Source organism: Perognathus longimembris, chromosome 2 (assembly GCF_023159225.1).
Source record: "Perognathus longimembris pacificus isolate PPM17 chromosome 2, ASM2315922v1, whole genome shotgun sequence".
NCBI lineage: Eukaryota > Metazoa > Chordata > Mammalia > Rodentia > Heteromyidae > Perognathus > Perognathus longimembris.
The window spans coordinates 70,978,259-70,997,307 of NC_063162.1; the positions used below are offsets into that span (position 1 = coordinate 70,978,259).

A 19,049-nucleotide genomic window follows, 5' to 3' on the forward strand; every position below is an offset into this window, starting at 1 on the left:
AATAGTATATAATTATGAATATGAAGTATGAGGAGAAGAGTAAAGATTTCAAACTAGAGACAAGAAATGAACAAGTCTACCTGAAAGTCTGAACCATTTCTTAGCTTAACAGGAAAACCTACCTGAATCTTAGGAATCAGAATAAAATGAACCAATCAGTGCTTAAATCAGGGATATGTACGCCCTCCCAAAAGTTTGTGAAAGTTGTCCCACAGAGCCAAGATGATTTTTGCCCCAAATATTTATCCATTCCAGACTATGTTGTCATGTACAGATTTAACTAAATACAGCAATTGAAGTGATATCTTTATGTAATTTTTCTTTCTGTTTCTCCTTTTGTAAATTGTGTTTCCTCACTTAGGTAAAACTCTTAGTTCTTTAAATACTTAATAAATTTTACTTATCTCTTTGGAAAAAATGTTTCCTTTTTGATATGTTTCCATTTTGTCATTTGTTTTTAATATATGAAACTGATATTTTGAAGAAAACTACTCCAGTTTGTAAACAGTACAGTTCAATCTCTACATTACTACCATATTTTACCTATTTCAATAAAAGAAAGTATTGTCATTTGATTTTTTAAAATCTTTTCTACCCTCAGTTGATTTTGGAAAAAAAGTCACTCTGCAGTAATAATCTTCCATGCACTTTAAGTGGCTTCAAATATTTGCCTTTTTAAATCAAATTAATCTCCTTCTTCTACTCAAGCCATGATTCTCTCTCCCACTGAGTTACCACAAACCGTTAATTTATAAAAATAAATCTTGCCATATCAGTATTAAAAGAAATGTACTCACTATCTTACGTATGTAACTGTAACTCCTCTGTACATCACCTTAACAATAAATTAAGTAAAAAGACAAACTACCACCAAGAACTGCAATAGAAGATTAATTATGCCACATCAATATAGTAGTAAATGGTTAAAATGTGATTTCTTGATTATGAATTCCACACCATTCTACCTCAACTTACATACGTGTGAGTGTACATCTTCAGACACTTATAAGTCTTGTAAGGATATGTAGCAAAAAATGTGCTTATTATTAAACAAATACCTTTTACTGGTGGATAGGTATTTCAAATGTAATATGTATAAATCAATAGATAGATAAATTTCTAGACCCAAGTCTAGCTCAGATAACTTTTATATGTTTAGATACGTATGTGTATTTTGTATAAGTGAAGCCGGTGCCGAATAAAACACCAAAAGGCTTTACTGAGTCATGCTGCATAAATTCTGAGAAATTCTAAATTTCTGTCCCTTCTGTTTTGTGAGTAACAGAATCAGAGAAGGTTCTGGAACTTCTACTCTATCCCAAGCATGCCTGAAGACGCAATTCTATCATATAATTCATTGTCCTTTATGGGCAAACTTTAATTTTGATAAATTTATCTGGGAACTATTTTTTCAAATGCACAGAAGTATAGATGAAGAATATTTAAATGATATATGGATAGCGTGAACTATTTAACTTACTATTATGAATTAGACTTTATTTTGTGATAGAGAAAATTCATACACCCTAAGAATTTAGAAAGACAATTTGAAGCATCATATAAGAGGAGACAAGGAGAAAAACATAATATCAAATCCCACAAATATTTTCCCTGGGTAGCACTTCATACATCCATGTGCATTCACAGTATCTGAGAAATACAACACAATGAACAAAAATAAAAGGTAGAAATGCCAAGAAATAGGACAACAGCCATTGTAATTTTAAAATTCTGTGTGGGATGTTAGTTTTTAAATATAAATTTCCTCACCTTCATAAACTTTTGTCACAACTGAGGTACTTTTCTCCTCATTACTGGAGTAAAACTAATTTAATGCAAGGTGTTTAGAAAGTACATAAATCTAGGGAATAAAAACACTAGTTATTTTAGAGGAAAAGATAAAACATTAAGAAAAGTTGATAATGTCAAAAATAAGTAGGACAAATATTTTATTTAATTGTTAAATAATTTCTTGTTGGAAGTATCAAAAATGTATTCATGTTCTTCCTCATTCTTAGACTAAGCTATATTTGGATGTTTTCTAAAAACAGTTTTAGCCTTCTTAACAAATGTGGATTTCATAATAAAATCTATCTAGTATCCTTCAGTACAAAAGACCTTTTAAGTATTTCATTTGTCTCTAATGGCATTACTTAGTTTCTCTTAACTGTACCTCAATTATTTTCCTCATATTTTCAAATAGTTTTAATGGCAGTGTTCCAATAAAAGTTATTTAGGCTATATATTAGTTATGTTTTTCTAGATAGCTAATTTTAATGTTAAAAAGTATTTTCTTGGGGCTGGGAATATGGCCTAGTGGCAAGAGTGCTTGCCTCGTATACATGAAGCCCTAGGTTCAATTCCCCAGCACCACATATATAGAAAAGGCCAGAGGTGGCGTTGTGGCTCAAGAGGCAGAGCGCTAGCCTTGAGCAAAAAGAAGCCAGGGACAGTGCTCAGGCCCTGAGTCCAAGCCTCAGGACTGGCAAAAAAAAAAAAAAAAAGTATTTTCTTATTACATATACAACCTTAAAAGCAGTTAAAAAGGAAGAACTGTTAGAAAAGTGTGAGTGTGGAATTTCTTCTGTGTTTGACATAAACTGTAACATGACATAAACTATAACCCTATGTATACCTAACAGAATAGCCCCTGCCGGGTGCTGGTGTCTCACACCTGTGATCCTAGCTACTCAGGAGGCTGAGTTTTGAGGATCGCAGTTCAAAGCCAGCCTGGTCAGAAAAGTCCATGAAACTATTATCTGCAATTAATCAGAAGAAACCTACAAGTAGAACTAGGGCTCAAGTGATAGAGCGCTAGCCTTGAGTTAAAAAAAAAAAAAATCAGAGCAAAGGTGAACAAATGCAGAAGTAGACACTGTTGAAAATGAACTATACAACTTGTTGGGGAGGGAGATTGGGAGAGGAAAACTGGGAGAAAATGAGGGAAGGGGTGATACTGTTCAAAAACAAAATGTACTCGTTACCTGACTTATGTAACTGTAACCCCTCTCTATATCACCTTTACGGTAAATTTTTTTTAAAAAAAATAAAAAATCAGGGACAGTGCCCAGGCCTGAGTTCAAGTTCCAGGACACACACACACACACACACACACACACACACACACACACACACACAGAGCACTAGCCTCTAACCACACACACTGCAGTTGCCTCTATTTAAAAAAAAAAAAATCTCAAGGATCTGTATCTTGAGTGGTGGTTTAAAATCTTTACCCCTGAATGTTACAAAAATTGTTTCCATTTCTCTCTGAGAATGACATACTTTCTTTGCCAAAAGAAATTGAGTGCTTACTTCTATTTCAAATTAAACAGGTTTAGTCCACTTCACTTAGGTCATGGTAGTGTCCTGACATAGTTTAACAAAAAGTCACCAGACAAGACAACCCATGCTTCACAGTGTTGTTGAATCTAACTCAGATAATCTATTTACATTTCAAAGATTAAGAGTTGGATCAGCACATTTAATCATCAGATATCATCAGGTGCACACATTTCCAGTTCCCAAATATTCCTTCATGAATACATTTTAATACAAATATTTCTTGAAAGTATTCCAAAAGAGAAGTCCAGCCATGAGAGATTTACTACCTCATACCTTGTTCAGGAGTAAATGGCATATAAAAATAAAATAGAATACAAAAATGAAAACAAAGTTTGCTCAATTGTTTTCTTCCCAAGAGGGAACAACGTTTTAAAAATAAAACAGAAATTACATGCAAAAAACCAAACCAAAACAAAACACCAGCAAAATCCACAATCGAGGAAAAGAACCAAATAAGAGAACTCCAGAGAGGATGGATTTGAAGCAAAGCCGTCCAGTGGAGAATGGCAGTTGCCACAGGAAGCTTTCATAACCACTTCTGCCTTTGGATATTCCTTAAAAATTTATTAACCTGACAGCAGGACATTTTATAGAGATTGCCCCCTGACAGGGTGCCCAGTTTGGTATAAACACTTTGCTATCTTTCTCTTTAGCATAAAAAAAAAAAATCAAACCCATGTTAAGTGGAAGCAGGTGCCTCGCTGGAGAAATGTGCTTTCTCTTCCTCATGCCCAGGCAAGGGCTGACTGTCAGGCCAGTAGCAGAGCTGAACTCTACCCTGCCTCTTCACATCTACTTCCTTTTTAATGTGTGGATGTCTGATGTATTATTAATTCCCAAACATAAACCAGCAAGGTCATCAATCAAAGAAAGTACTAGTTTCCTCACAAATTGTCTGTTTACTGTAATAACAAACAAGATTCATTGGTTTGAAATGGTCTACTTCAATCTTATTTCTGAAGTGGGAGAAAATTTTCACTTGGTCAGTTTTTGAAAAGAATAATGCTAATACTATAGTTAAATCAGTCAATTAAGGAAGAACGGCATTCTACAGGAGGACTGAGCTCCGGCAGCTGGAGGCTGCCACATACCTTTATTTATTAATTATGACATAAACCAGCCTAGAGGAAACTACAAAAACACAGTAATTCCAGGTAACCTTTAATTCAGAAACATCCAAGACATTCAGAAGACTCAGATGGATCCTTTAAAAAGTGATGATGTCCAGATGAATTTCAAATTCCTTGTCTTATTTCTTACTGTTTATGAAGCCACTTAACCCAACATAGGAGAGTCACAGCCATTGAAATAAAAAAAAAAAAAACACTTTGACTTGACTTGCTAATGCGTGACCCACCGATGAGCCTCCCTGGACACTTGAGGAGGGAACTTTCTTCTTGAAGCTGAGGCCAGCCCTGCACTCCCCCAACATAAGGCAAAGTGCAGGGAAGGAAAACACTCAACATCCCCACTGAATCTTCAATCTTCTTCTGCTGTCCACCATGCACGGTTCTCTCTGAAGTGCCTCTTAGAAATGAGCATGGCTTAAAGATGGATCTGATGAGAAGTTTGAACACCACTACCTTTCTATCTAGATTTATTTGTATTCCATAGTTTGTACTTGCATGCTATTTAAAGTCCATTTCTTTACAATACAGCAGTACAATGGTTTTCTGGGAGTGGGGGGAACTGCCACTGAATCGTATTTGTCTAAAAGCAGTCCCTTAGAATACTAGACTTCCTTAATATAAGGAACATATTTCGCCTGAAGAGGTCAGATAACAACACACAAAGGGCTTGTTCAACTATTAAACCACAGTTGATATCTGACAACTGTCCTCTCATGCACCTCACTTTCTTGCATAAATACCGGTTTCTCCTGTTTTCTGTCAAACAACTATTGGGTGCACAATCTATCACTCATATTAATTGATTGATCTTAAAAAACAGGCTGTCTTAATACTTTTCCTAGGGGGAAAATACACATTCTTTAGCAAAAATAAAAGGCATGCATTTTTTTAACTGACTTGGAAACTTTTACAAATGTAGGTGTGTGGTTTATGTTTTAAATAAAGACTTTTCTCGAGAATGTTCCTTCTCATCTCCCAGCTAAAGCCCTCTGGGGCTTCAGCCCTCTGTACTGATTACGGGTTCCAGCATATTTGATCAGAATGTTATGAATACCCAAGGTATTGAAACCTGGAGAGAGACGTTTAAATAAAGTAATGAAGACAGTGATCCCACAATGAAGTGCTCAGCTTATGCGCTGAGACTCAGCTTCTCCCCGGAGAGCTGTCCCTATGCGGCCTGCTGAGACCTCCATGCTGACCTGCAGCCACCACCGTCTCAGGGGGTGACAGACAATTTGGTCCTGTATTCTTTTTGTCATTGAAAATGACTACACTGCCATAAATTCTAATCAAGTCAAACTGGATGGCAATTTGGGGAAAAAAATTCTTACCATGTATGTTTCTGTGAGAAAGATCAGCAAAAGGAAAATAAAAACAATAGAGACTATATTTCCTAAGAGAGAGAGGTCACTGGCCGAACTTTCAACCCTTTTCTAATAGTTCACACATAAACAACATTGAAAGCACCCACTCTCACAAATACCATTGTATGCAATTGCTTCTAAACTGGAGAAAGGCAATAGCATAAGAAAAAATTAACCATGACTATTTTTCTTAAATTTCAGGTACACTGTTTATAAAGACTGTTGTCTTCTCAATCTTGGTTCAGGGTTTTGAACTCTGTATCAGATTCCTGTGTGGGACCAGTACAATTGAGAAGCAAAACCACTGAACCTCTCAGTCACCCAAGATAGCTGGAACTTGAAGAAAAGCAATTGTGAGGCTTAACTTGAAACAATAAAAAATCTCCCAGGAGAAATACTGTTCATAATTCAGCCTTCACATCTCAAATATATATGGGGGAAATATTTAGGGTGTGTTTTATGAGGCCTCACTTCTTCGGCAGGGAGTACATGGGAAAACTTTACTGCAGACATCTTTCCAGGGATACATATTACTTTTTTAAAAAATCATCTTGGCAGTCATTTTCCTGAGCAAGTTGTTGGTGCTGCCATTTGAATTTTAGCATCCAACTGGCCCAAATGTGGAGCACTGAATTCTTGATGGGCTTAGCTAAAAGTGAAGCACCACATTGACTCCAGTGCCATAAATGTCACTAGAGAAACACAGCAACTTCTTCCCTTGGAGATTGTTTGCCAACGGCCAGTTTGGACAATAGTTTCCCACGGGTGCATTACCAGTCAGGCATTAACTCATTAGTTCCCATGTTATGGCACCCTTAGACCCAGCCTCTGATTCCTGGAGAATTGCTGCCAATATGCAAGCGTAGGCTTCTCCACCACGGTCCACGTGGCTCAGAACTTAGCATAGCACATTTATGAGCTCAATACCAAACTAGTTAGCTTTCCAATAATAAATAATGTACCGCCTAATGATATCCCAGAGAACTGCCACATGTTTCTCAATGAAATGTGGATTCATCTCTCTTAAGTGTACTTTAGATTCCTTGGCTGTACAAGTTAAGCAAAGCATCACCTCCGATGTAATTACTTTATAAAAGCACAAGGGCCCCTTTTTCCAAACTTTTTACTTAGGCTGGCATATAGCTTTCTCCTTTCTTCTTCTGGTATTCTGAGCAGCTCAGAGCACTGAAACAGTGGGCTCAGTATGTTTCCCTTTGGATGCTGTTAAGTGCAGAGGTGCAATTTAAGGAGAGACATAAAATGCCCAATGGTTTCTGGAATTTCCTTTTGTTTATCCATAGAGGGCATCTGTATTAGCCTTTCTCCTGCAGTTGTAGGCTGAAGGTGCCATACTGTGAGAGAAACAGGGTTGTCCTCTGGACTGCTAATTTGAACAAGATACAGATAGGTGAATAGGCTTCAAAAGCATCTATTTGTTCTGAATTTTCAGGTGCAAGGGGAAATCTGAGCTCTTCTTATGGCTTGTTGTTGAGTAAGTCATCCCCAGGAACCAGACCAAATCAAGATACACATAATTGGCATAATCTGCACCTTCATTAGAGAAGCATGGCTGTCAATAAGCCAGTGTGGCAACTATAGGAAGGAAGGCTCATCAGAATATATATTATAGGGGAAATCCTAGATTCTTGCAACTATTCAGGAAGAACACAAATTCATCTTCATAATTACAAGTATATCTAGAAGCAAAAGATAAAGACCTGCAGAGATGCACATCAAAGAGCATATGTATGTCCTTTAAGTTGTGTCACCAAAGTTGCTAAAATTTCAGGGAGAATTATTCTAGAAAATTTTAGCCAATTACCTAAACTAGAAATACCATATCTAAGTCCTAGAAAATTAAAGAGCACAACAGACCTTGTGACTAAATCCTACAAAAGCATTGGTGTGGCCCGTCACTGTTTGCTACCCTCTCTCCCTCACACTAGCTCCAAGTTTCCCCTCAAGTGTCTGAATACTGTTAATCAGCTGACTTGTTCTCTACCTAATTGGAAACTAGCAGGATTTCACCTGTTGTTTGGAAAGTGGCAACAAGGGCAATCAAGTCAATACAAGTAACCAACAACTTCAATGTATGAAGCCAGTGTTGCTGGTTTCCCCTTCACAAATTCAGAAGTTGAAAAAAAAAATCTCAAAATGAAACCCAATGCCTTCTAAACCCCACTATGATTTTTAAAATTAGGATTCTGTAGGATAGGCTATCCTACTAACTATATTTCCAGTGAACTTTGGATTCAAATTTCTTGGACCCTGTCAGATTTCTCGATGATTACTTTTCTACACATGTAAATCAGTAAGAGTAAAATATATTAAAAAAAAAAACACCAACCTAGAACAGTTTTCCACATGCAGAAATCTACATAAAGGCTAAGAAGTCAAACGAATCATTCTTCTGTTGTTTTACATGAAAGAAAACATGCCAGGGGTATATAAAGCCCAAGTTTACAAAATGTTATTCTCTTTTTTAAAAAAAAGTGCATGCAAAGTTTGGAACAAATAGTTTAGTATTGGCAGTTATGTGGGACTCACAATTGATTGCTTTCTTAAAGTCAAAGTGCTAACTTGCTACATTCAACACCAGAAGGGCTTGAGCCAGCTTCAGTCTTCATGTAATTCACAATTCTATCTGACTTCTCTCACTGAACTCCAAAAGCAAATGTGTGTTTTAGGATATACTTCTTCCTATATAGGTAGCGACTCACACAACAACAAAATATTTCTTTGGAATGAAAATGATCCAAAATTAATGCCTCTGTTCAGGAAATTTATATAGGAGCGAACAGGCATTGAAAGAAAAGAAATCTTGCAGAATTTCTTGATATGGGAAGTCTATTCTATCCTTCACTGTAAGTCCTGACTTTACCAATGGAACCCGTAAAGAGCATAGTCTCTCTGCCACAACTCTCTGAGGTTGGATTAAATTAGCATTTAAAAATTAAAGAGATTCTCCCCTGTGGAAACTGACCAGGAGTTGACCAGCTATCAAGGCAGGTTTCTAGAGGTAAAAAATGTGAATGAACCCATTTTTTCCATTAATTTAGCGACTTTCTTATGAATGTAGTAATGTTGTTTTCTGGAGTTCAAGCTCATGGCTGTTTTTGAACCTGAGAGCTCCCAGCGGTGATCTGACATGACACGTTAATATCAGGTTAGTGTGTGTACAGAGGTGCATAAATACGCACACACACGGGGAGACACACTTGAATGTAATTAAAAGCCAGCGCTTCTGGGGCAATTGCTCTGGACGCCTGGTGTCAGTCTGCACCCTAAAGTGCTTCCCCATGAGAGAATCCTATCAGCGGCCATCACTCAGCCACTCGTCCGACATCCGCGCCCCTTGCTGACTAGTGTCATGGGTTTGAATGACAGATGTCTTTGCTGGAGTGGCACTCTGCTTGTTCTTGTTCTGTTTATGAAACAAAGCATCCTGAAAGATCCTGGGGCTGCTTCCTCGTTCGGCGAGAGACTCTTGGCATAGTGTGAACTGGAAAGGGGCTGGGGGAGGGAGGACTGGGGCGGGCTGCGCAGGGACCCTCGCTCTCCACCAGCTCTCCACTATCCCCTCTTAAAGGAAGAAGCCTGCCCGTGGGTGGTGGTGACACAGTGTTCTTTCTCCAGGCAATTCTTGCTCACCACCTTTGTTTACCTGGCATAGCCTGACTTCATCGACACTTTTCCGGTTCTCTTTCTCCCCCGCAACCCCCTCTGTCTTTTGACTGCAGATTAACAACTCTTTACGCTCTGGCCCCTTAACAAAAGGCTGCGAAGCAACCCGAAAACGAGTCGATAGTTATTCAATAAATGTTAACCAATTCTCACAATGGAACTGATTCCCTGATTATTCTGTCTCTCTCTCTCTCTCTCTCTCTCTCTCTCTCTCTCTCTCTCTCTCTCTCTCTCTCTCTCTCTCTCTCTTCTTTTATTCCTTCAAATCATTCCCATTCTAGGGAAATTGCCTGCAAATATTTGCCAAGTCACAAAAATGGGCAGTGAATAAGTTCCTGGCGGCTGAAAGTTTGGAGGGCGCCCTCAGCGTCGCCTGCCACCGGCCAGCGTGGCTCAGCCCCCGCAAGACGCCAAGCTCCTTTTCAGTAGTGGGAAGCAAACTGAATGAGCGACAGAGGGAGGGCACAGGGGCCGGTGTGGCGCCGGGACCGACCCATTGCGCTCTCCCGGACACCACCGCAGGACTGGAATAAAACACCTAGGCAGACTTACCGAAAAGCTTGCTGGGAGTGTCCTCGCTGTCATTTGATTCCACAGGCGCAAGCAGGGGCTCATTGAGCTCGCTGTCTGGAGTAGCAGCTTGGTCCTCACCTCTCAACTCCGCATTCATTTCACTCTGAACTGACAGCCCCGGCTTACTGACTTGTCCAGCTATCATTGGATCCTAGGATGGGGGGTGGGGGAGAAGAGTGAAGGGGAGGGAAAAAAAAAAGTAGCAGCTTTAGAGTGCGTGTCCTCTCTCTCTTTCTCTCTCTCTCTCCCTCTCCCTCTCTCTTCTCTCCCTCTCTTCCACATCCACAATCTCCCTCTCTCCTCTCCCTTATCTCTGGCTGTTCCTGCTGTTATTGCTGGCTGCAGTCAAGTGAAGAGCTATTACAGATCCGACGAGTTCTCCATTACTCCCTACCCTATTAAAGCTCAACTAGCATTTGAGAGATTCAGGATGCTTTGGAGCATAGAAGGAAAAAAAATAAAGAAGAAGAAGAAAGAAGAAAGAAAAAACTTCTTTGAGAGCAAACTAAGCAACACAGCTTTAATTGTGGGCTACGCTTTTGTGAGAATGTTTTTACACCTTGTTCTGTCTTTAATGCAGTAAGTTGGGGGAAGGAATTACTGGGTTTGTACCTTAGCAAAGTACCTTTTTAGAAAGAGCCCCCTATAGAGGAACCACCAGCTATTTTAAGAAGCCTTCTCCCTGGGGAAGAAGCAATTAAGCCCTATCCCAAAAGCCCAGAAAGCAAAGAGATAGGGAGAAAAGAGACCAAAAAAAAAAAAAAAAAACCCTCTTTCAAGTGGAATAAAAGATAGTTCTTATGTAAATTCTATCAGCACACTTCGAACTTGACTTTACTGGTCTCATATTGGTGACTAAAGCTGCTCCCTAAATCAAATGAATATTTGAAAGCAAACAGTACACAATAGACAAATATTGTTTCTTTAAACCAAAAACATGTAAAAAAATAAGTAGGCAAATACTTACAAACTGTTCAATAATTCGGATACCTAAAGCATCATACGCCCAGAGCATTAAAGATCAAGAACACAAAAATCACTTCCAAAGTAGAAATAAAAATACAAGGCCAGTTCCCTCCTCCCTCAATAATTGAGATCAGTTTTATCTTCAGCTTGGTTAGAAGAGCATGTGAGGATGAGAAGATATTTTCCAAGGATAATCTTTCATTCCATTTGCAAACTAAGATACATAATAATGCTTTGGCACGAACATCAAATTCAGAAGGGAAGGAAAATACAAGAAGTGCCCTTTTTTCCCTCGTGATCTGGGAGCTATTTATTGCCAAGTTCATGCCTAAATGGTTCCTGAGCAGGAAACAGGTGACCAGCGCAGGAGCAGGTGGGCGGCTTGCGCCATCACTGTTGGCTGCACTATGCCTGTGGGCTTTTTTTTTTTTTTTAATGTATTCATGCCTGAAAAGTGAATTTGATATGACACATGATAATCTATGAAAATGTTAATCAATACAAATAGTTTAAGCTGTCATCAAATGCACTTCTTTAGTCAATACTCATAGCACTGAAAACAATGTCGCTGTCACCAGGGCTTAATTTGCACAGCACTTAAATATTGGAGTCTGTGCATCAATGCACTTCTTCTTCAAATACTGTAGGTAAACACATTTTCTCCCTATTTAAGGCTGAGGCACTCAGCACACATTTAGCTGAGCTGAATCCTCCCTTTTGAATACCTTGATAGGTCCACTGGAGGGCAAAATTAATACTTAATTGAATCTCACAGTCATCAAAATAATCAATACTTTTTTATTATTTATTCTTTACAGTCTGTTGACTGTTTCAAACCTCGAAGGGAATGGTGGAAAGGATTCATGGCTTTGAAACACTCTCATTTAACAAGGTAATTTTCAGTGGGGTATTAGGGGTTGTGAAACATATAATAAAACAAAAATGGTGGCTTATAATAGGAAGAAAGAAAAGAATTATATTTCTGTCATCTAACAAAACAGGATAAATAAAAAAGAAGCATGTGGGGAGAGAGAGAGAGAGAGAAGGGGGATGAGGGAGAGAGAAAGACTGGCTTTTGAAGGGTTTTATCATATCAAGAGCAGAGCTGAGCTTTCATAATGCTGACATTTCTCATCCTGACAAACCTAAACAAGAGGAAAGGATGGGATCGCAGATATCATCTTTCATCACATTCCCCAGCTTAGGAACCAACATGACAGCTCCTCTCCCCTTTACACTGTTAATTACTAAATAAAATACTACTCTCTGTCAACATCAGATTATTGCAGATAGCAGCCACAAACATTTCTCCATTGTTTCCCCTTCTGTAACCCGGTGCTACCTACCTTGAACTCTTTAGAAAATACATTAGGCTTGTCTCACTCTATTGTAAATATTTGAAATACAATCAATGTAATCAATGCAGTCAATTCACAGCATTGTCAGCCTAAATTTGTTGGTGATAGATTAGCACCTCCTTTACTGGGTTTGATAGCTGGGCTTTGAGGGGTGGGAATGGGGGAATGGGGATGAAACAAACAGGAAGGTGATGCACAATTTTCAAAAATTCCCCTGGGTGAGGGGGAAGAAGGTGGGAGAAAAATGGAGGAGGTAACAAATTTGATAAGAAATGTACTGACTGCCTTACATATGAAACTGTAACCCCTCTGTACATTACTTTGAGAACAAATAAATAAATACATTTTCAATTTTTAAAAAATTCCCCTGGTTTCTTTCCTACCTATTTAAGAAAGACAGTGGGTTTTAATCCTTTTGATTCAGAGAGTGGGTTGGATGTAGAAGGAAGTAGAATTGTTTTATCTCACTGTGTCTTGAGTACATGCATGATGTGGTGCAAAATCCGAGTTTAATTCCAGAACATTCTTTGTGTGTGTGCATGTGTGTGAGTGTGTGTGTGTTATTGTTGTTGTTTTATAAAAGCTTGTCTTTGAAACAGTCTCTGGCTGCACTGCTCATGGGAGCTTTTGTTTAAAGTGAAGTGAATGGTAACTTCTGTTGGAGAATTGCCACTCCTAGGATAAGCCACACATGATTATTCCTGTGTCAATGAATATCTGGGTAGTAGGCTCACAAAGGAATATTCTCTGGCTTTGTTTTTCAGTTTATGAAGGGCCAAGAATAAAAAAAAACAGTAACTAAATCTCAAATCACACAGAGGAGCAGAAATGAAGCTGCTAAGTTCAAGAGCACTTAGATCTTTAAGATGTTCAATCGGGCTGACGTGTGCAAGGCGTGGACTGGCATATGGGATATATTTACTGACCATTAGCTCTTCTTTAAAGCTTAGAAAATCTAGAGTTTGTCATTCAAGTGTTTGTTTGATTTTTTATTTTTACAAAACATTTTATGGTTTCCATGAGGTAGTTATGTGTGTGTGTGTGTGTGTGTGTATATGTGAGAGAGAGAAAGAGAGAGAGAGAGAGAGAGAGAGAAACATGTTTAAACAGCAAAGCCCCAGTGAGGCAGAGCGTACACAGCTTTTAATCACAGCTGTAACCACTGGGGGTCCATTTTGAAAATGTGTCCCAGGCAGTGACCACAGAGTGCAGTCTTGACTGACGGAACAGCATCGTTTTGGAGCATCAGCTTGGAAGTTTCTCACTCCCCACAAAGAGCTGTGGCAATCTGTGAAATCCCTTCTTGCTGGGGAAAAGACAAGCGTTTCCCAATGTACACTTGCAGAACTATAAGAGAGCTGCAATTTCATCATGCACAAGGATCTCTGCAGCAACAAACAGGAACAGAAATCTCTAAGGAGAGTTGATGAAGACTTTTTACTTTAAAAATCTGAAATTGTTAATACTAAGTAGAAGAAAAGGAAGCTTCTTTGCAATTTGCATATGAACCTTGGTAGGAGAAAGTGACCGATCCAGGGCTGGGGATATAGCCTAGTGGCAAGAGTGCCTGCCTCGGATACACGAGGCCCTAGGTTCGATTCCCCAGCACCACATATACAGAAAACGGCCAGAAGCGGCGCTGTGGCTCAAGTGGCGGAGTGCTAGCCTTGAGCGGGAAGAAGCCAGGGACAGTGCTCAGGCCCTGAGTCCAAGGCCCAGGACTGGCCAAAAAAAAAAAGTGACCGATCCAATGAAGGAACAGAATAGATGGTGGCACATGTCAATGCAGGACATTGTTAGGCATCATCAGAGACCCACAAACTCAAGATAGTGAAAGGAGAGAAGAGGACATTTTCATTAGCAAAATCTTAGCAAAAAAATGTCACCATGTACGATCATGAACAAGAGGACAGAAACCAACATCAAAACAACTTAGAAATGTTTAAAGTCTCCTTTAGGCACTGTTAAAGAATCCAAATAATCTCACTCATTGGATTCCTTTATCAGACAAAGACATCAAATTAAGTAAAATAATTGTTTCACTTTGTGGATTGAGAGACTGAGGCTCAGGTGGGCTGACTTGGTCTAAAGATAAATAGCTAAGTGGCAAAGCTATACATTGAATCCTAGTAAATGTATCTCAAAGATCTTTTTATACTGCACAGTAGGCATTGAGTGAAAAAAAAATACTCATGCACTTTCTAACTCCTGGAATTTGAGTTATGGACCAATGACCCAGTGTGGCTGTGGTTAAAAAAAAAAAAAAAAAAAGCCTGAATAACTAATTCCAAGAACAGGCTGTGTATCTTCTTTCCTACACAGTGGAAGACAGAACATGTCTCTGGCTGGCTCTGCTTGTGTGAAATCTGTGTGAAATACCACACAGGCTACAGGGTGTATCAGATACTACCCAACACCCAGTACCTAGTACCCACTGCATTCAGATAAACATAACAAGTCACTTAACAGTTGTTGGACTCAGTTTTCTCATTTGCATGAGAAAAGGTTGTAATGAAACAGTATTTCCTAAAGGGTATGCTATAAAACACCTATCCCAAAAAACTATTTCAGAAGAAGAGTTGTACACTTGTACTCATGTGAACAACAGCAGGGAAATAAACCTACCAGGAAGAAAACAGCTCTCACTCTGCTTAACATTGCGCTTCTCCAAATCACCTGATTAGGGGAGGCCTTCTCCTTATGAGCATGTATCCTAAAAATATCTGATAGGTCTGGAACATGTCAGCCTAGATTCTCCATAAATCACAGCATTCCTTTTTAATGAATCTACAGCATAGTAGGTTTCCATCAGTCTTTCTGCCTAGTACTTTTCACATTTCTAACAATTTTATGTAATTAACATTCCTTATAAGCTCATTAATGATTGGGTGTCCATAGCTCAGGAGGCTGAGATCCTGAAAATCACAGTGAAGATCACAGTTTGAAGCCAGCCAAAGCAGGAAAGTCTGTGAGACTCATCTCCAATGAAGCACCAAAAACCCAGAATTAGAGCTGCATTTCAAGTGGTAGACTTCTATCCTTGAGGGGGAAAAATAAAGCTCAGCACCCAGGCCCTGAGTTCAAACCCTAGGACCAGCACTCACACACAAATAAGTTCATTAATGAGCATCTAGTATGCATTTATGTTCTGTGTATACTAACTATAAATGCTCTCATATAATTTCTGATACCCTTTAATACAATTTGAAATAAAAAATGTCCCAGTGTATTACTGTGCAGACCCTCTACTAGAAAAGCAAACTCAAGGCACTGTATCAGAGTATAGAACTCAACACAGGCTGCTAAAAATAATGCCAGATAAACAAAGGTATAATTTATTTTTAGGCCTTTAATAATTCAGCCAAAAGAAATTTATAGGCATAAACATTCTCATTTTGTAGACAGAAAAACTAAAGATATCAAAATTTTAACTCAGTAAAGCATCTGTGTCCAGTGGCAGGCAGGCACACAATGGAAATACCTACACACCTCTCTGTGGAACTTGAATTTGAACTTGGTCCAACATATTTTGTACACAAACCAAACAGGAAATTGGTTAACAAAACAACTTTGGAGGAAAATGGAAATAAGATAGGTAGCCTTTAAAAATCCAAGAAAACAATTCATGCTATGCTCTAGCTCCCAAAATGCTAAAATGACTGCATAGGCATTGCATTACATCTACTTATCTGAGAAGAAAGGGAGACACTGGTATTGCCAACCCAATAGCACCACCAATTCAATTTCTTCTGCCTTGGTGTAAAAGCATCAATAAGAGTTTAATCCAGGCTCATCCAATCTGGTCTTTGGATAATGGGGTTACACAGCAATATTGACATTGCATATGCATACTCTGTGTTCATACATTTTTCATAATCTTGTGGCTTCAACAGGTATTAGCCCTCAGTCAGACTATAGTTCAGATTAATGTGAATTTATATTGCACACTTATAGATACTGCTGAGAGATTATCTAATTTTTGTCCTAAATAACGTTTATTTCTAGCATTTTAAAATTCTAGCAGAGAGTCTCTAGTAAAGTGTGTGTGTGTATGTGTGTGTGTGTGTGTGTGATCTCAAATTAGTAAACTTTTGTAAAAGTTCACAGTTGGCCTATATGGGGATTTACAATGCATCAGAGTTTGGATAAAATCACAATCATCTTCTATGCTAATCATTTAACAGTTGAAAACATTTTGGTGTTAGACCTTACAGCTGAGATGTTTGAATGTTTAGCACTCGACTACCTCTCAGAATCTCCAACCAAGGGCACTCTATCTGGTACAAAATAGGCTCTCAATCTGTGTGATTGATTGGTGGTGAAGAAATGAAAGAAGGGAGGGAGGGTCTCTATCTCACCACTGGGAGCCAACTTCACAGTGAGGTCCTCTCCAGGCTCCTTCTGTACAATCTGGAATTATATCATCAAATACACACAACATATGCAAAGTATAATTTTATTATTAATGTTCTAATTCTGTCATTTAAATACATATTGTGCCTGCCTCTAATTCTATCCTGAGCAACAAAGGAGAATGATGTTTTCCTCACAGAATATGTGGTTATTTATAGTTTCAGATTTCAATAAGTAAATAAATGGAAAACTCCATCCTGCCTCCTGCTGACACACTAGTATTTCTAAAACTCCAGTTTAAATTTTGATTTGGTCCATAGAATCTTTTCTGTTGAGTCCAAATTCCCAACAAATACCCTAGGCCCTATATACTTAGGCCCTGGTTTTGCACAACTGTAGAGCACAGTCTGATGATTGTAAAAGTGCTAAGATGATTTTTTCTGGAAGATACCACTTTTGTATCTGGAAGATGCTCTGTCTAACTGATGCATGGATGCTCTTTGACCTACAGTGGGCTGTCTGCAGTCAGCTTCCCGTGGATCTTCTGAATCTCCACTCCCCAGTCCTGGGTGCTAGGGGTGAGTGCTTAGGCCCTGGTGCCCAAGAGTCTGTGTTTAAGCCTGGGGTCACCTTCAACTCTCTGATTGGCCTGGAGCAAGGGTCTCCCATCTCTCTGAGCCTCCAATTCCCTGAGAGGAAAATGGGGGTAATAATAACTTAGGCCTCCCGAAATGGGTTTGCAGATGAAATAAATAATTCACAAATAGTGCTCAGAGCAGGCTGGCCGTGGAGTAATAGAGCTGTCTATATTTCTTGGTCCCTCGCTCTTTGTCTGTGATGCTCCAACAAGGTGTAGACGATATTTATGTACTTCATTGTGAAGAATCTCCATAGCTTTATCAGATTTTCAGAGGGATTCTCAATTCACCTCCCTCTTTCCCCCACCTCCCCATCCCCCAGGCGAAATATAAATCAGTATGAAACCACTGCTAAGGAGCCTTACCTTATTTCTTTGAGGACCTAGTCTAAAGTTTAGGACAGTGCTTAGCACATAATAATCCCTCACTAAATAGTCATCGATTTTATTTGAAAAACAAAAACAAGAATCAATATTTATAAAAGATGGAAGGCTGAAAAAAAAACCCTCAATGATTCCAAAGTCCATTGAGAAGGAATTTGAGCCATAAATCGTAAAGCCTTATTATTATAAGGAATAAGTAACTGTCAAAGGGCCATAAATCCCATCGAATTTTATCCCTGAATTAAAACAGTACCTGGCTTTTAATTTTATTTTACATTCTGTAAAGGAGCCATTGCACTCTGCACAAAGGCCATTGCCTAATTGATTTCGCTGATACGTGGTTTTTCTTCTCTTCACTCCCAGACTGCAGCACATCAGGCTGGGGTTCACTATGCCTGTGGATCGCTCTGGGCAGCGTTCTCTTGCAGGCCTGTGGTCTCTGCTCTTTCTCTGCCTTGGGTCTGTATTAGGTCTCCACATAGCAGCACCCAACCCTAGCTGCTTCTTGCCCTCCCACTCCCATAATCCACTCCCCTTTAATATTCCAAGTGACCCTCCACTGTCCCTTGAAGCTGCCCCAATTCAAAAGGCTTCCGAGCTTTTAAGATGAACAGAGATAATGTAATTCCAAGAAGACCGTGGTGAGGAGGGAGGGAGAATGCGATTGGAAAGATTAGCTAAAGCTTCTTGTTCCCAATACATGGCACGAGAGCTTTCAACTTCTTACATTCTCTTCTCATCCCTTGCCTCAACTATTTTTTATTCTTTCACTTCTATTTAAAATATTTTGCTGGTTTCTTTTTGACCCAAGCTATAAACAGGCTTACTTAAATATCTCTTTAAATGTCTGGTCATTGAAACAGAGGGTCAGACTTTGAAACCACACCAGACTTTATTGATGTTTATTCAGATCTTCTTTAGTTTGCATGGAATGAGGATGGTTCTGAATCTGGGTCTGCTTAAGACAAAACTGTTGCAATTAAAAATATCTTAACAGTTCATTGTGAACACAGTATTAAGCTAGGGACTATGAAGAATGGAAAACATCAAGAAATATTTGCCATCATTAAAAATGTCACCAGTAGGGCTGGGGATATAGCCTAGTGGCAAGAGTGCCTGCCTCGGATACACGAGGCCCTAGGTTCGATTCCCCAGCACCACATATACAGAAAACGTCCAGAAGCGGCGCTGTGGCTCAAGTGGCGGAGTGCTAGCCTTGAGCGGGAAGAAGCCAGGGACAGTGCTCAGGCCCTGA

The 19,049-nt window shown here is 39.1% G+C and overlaps 1 protein-coding gene across 2 annotated transcripts in view; it reads right to left on the reverse strand.

Annotated features, from left to right (window-relative positions):
• Positions 1-19,049, reverse strand: part of Pou6f2 (POU class 6 homeobox 2) — a 386,522-nt gene that overhangs the window by 311,231 nt on the left and 56,242 nt on the right. Inside the window, exon 2 of one of the 2 annotated variants that reach the window (XM_048337791.1) lies at positions 10,076-10,247. In XM_048337791.1, coding sequence (XP_048193748.1) covers positions 10,076-10,247 — 172 coding nt within the window. Of the gene's footprint in view, positions 1-10,075; positions 10,248-19,049 lie in introns of those variants that run through there. The other variant, XM_048337792.1, reaches the window with a different exon arrangement.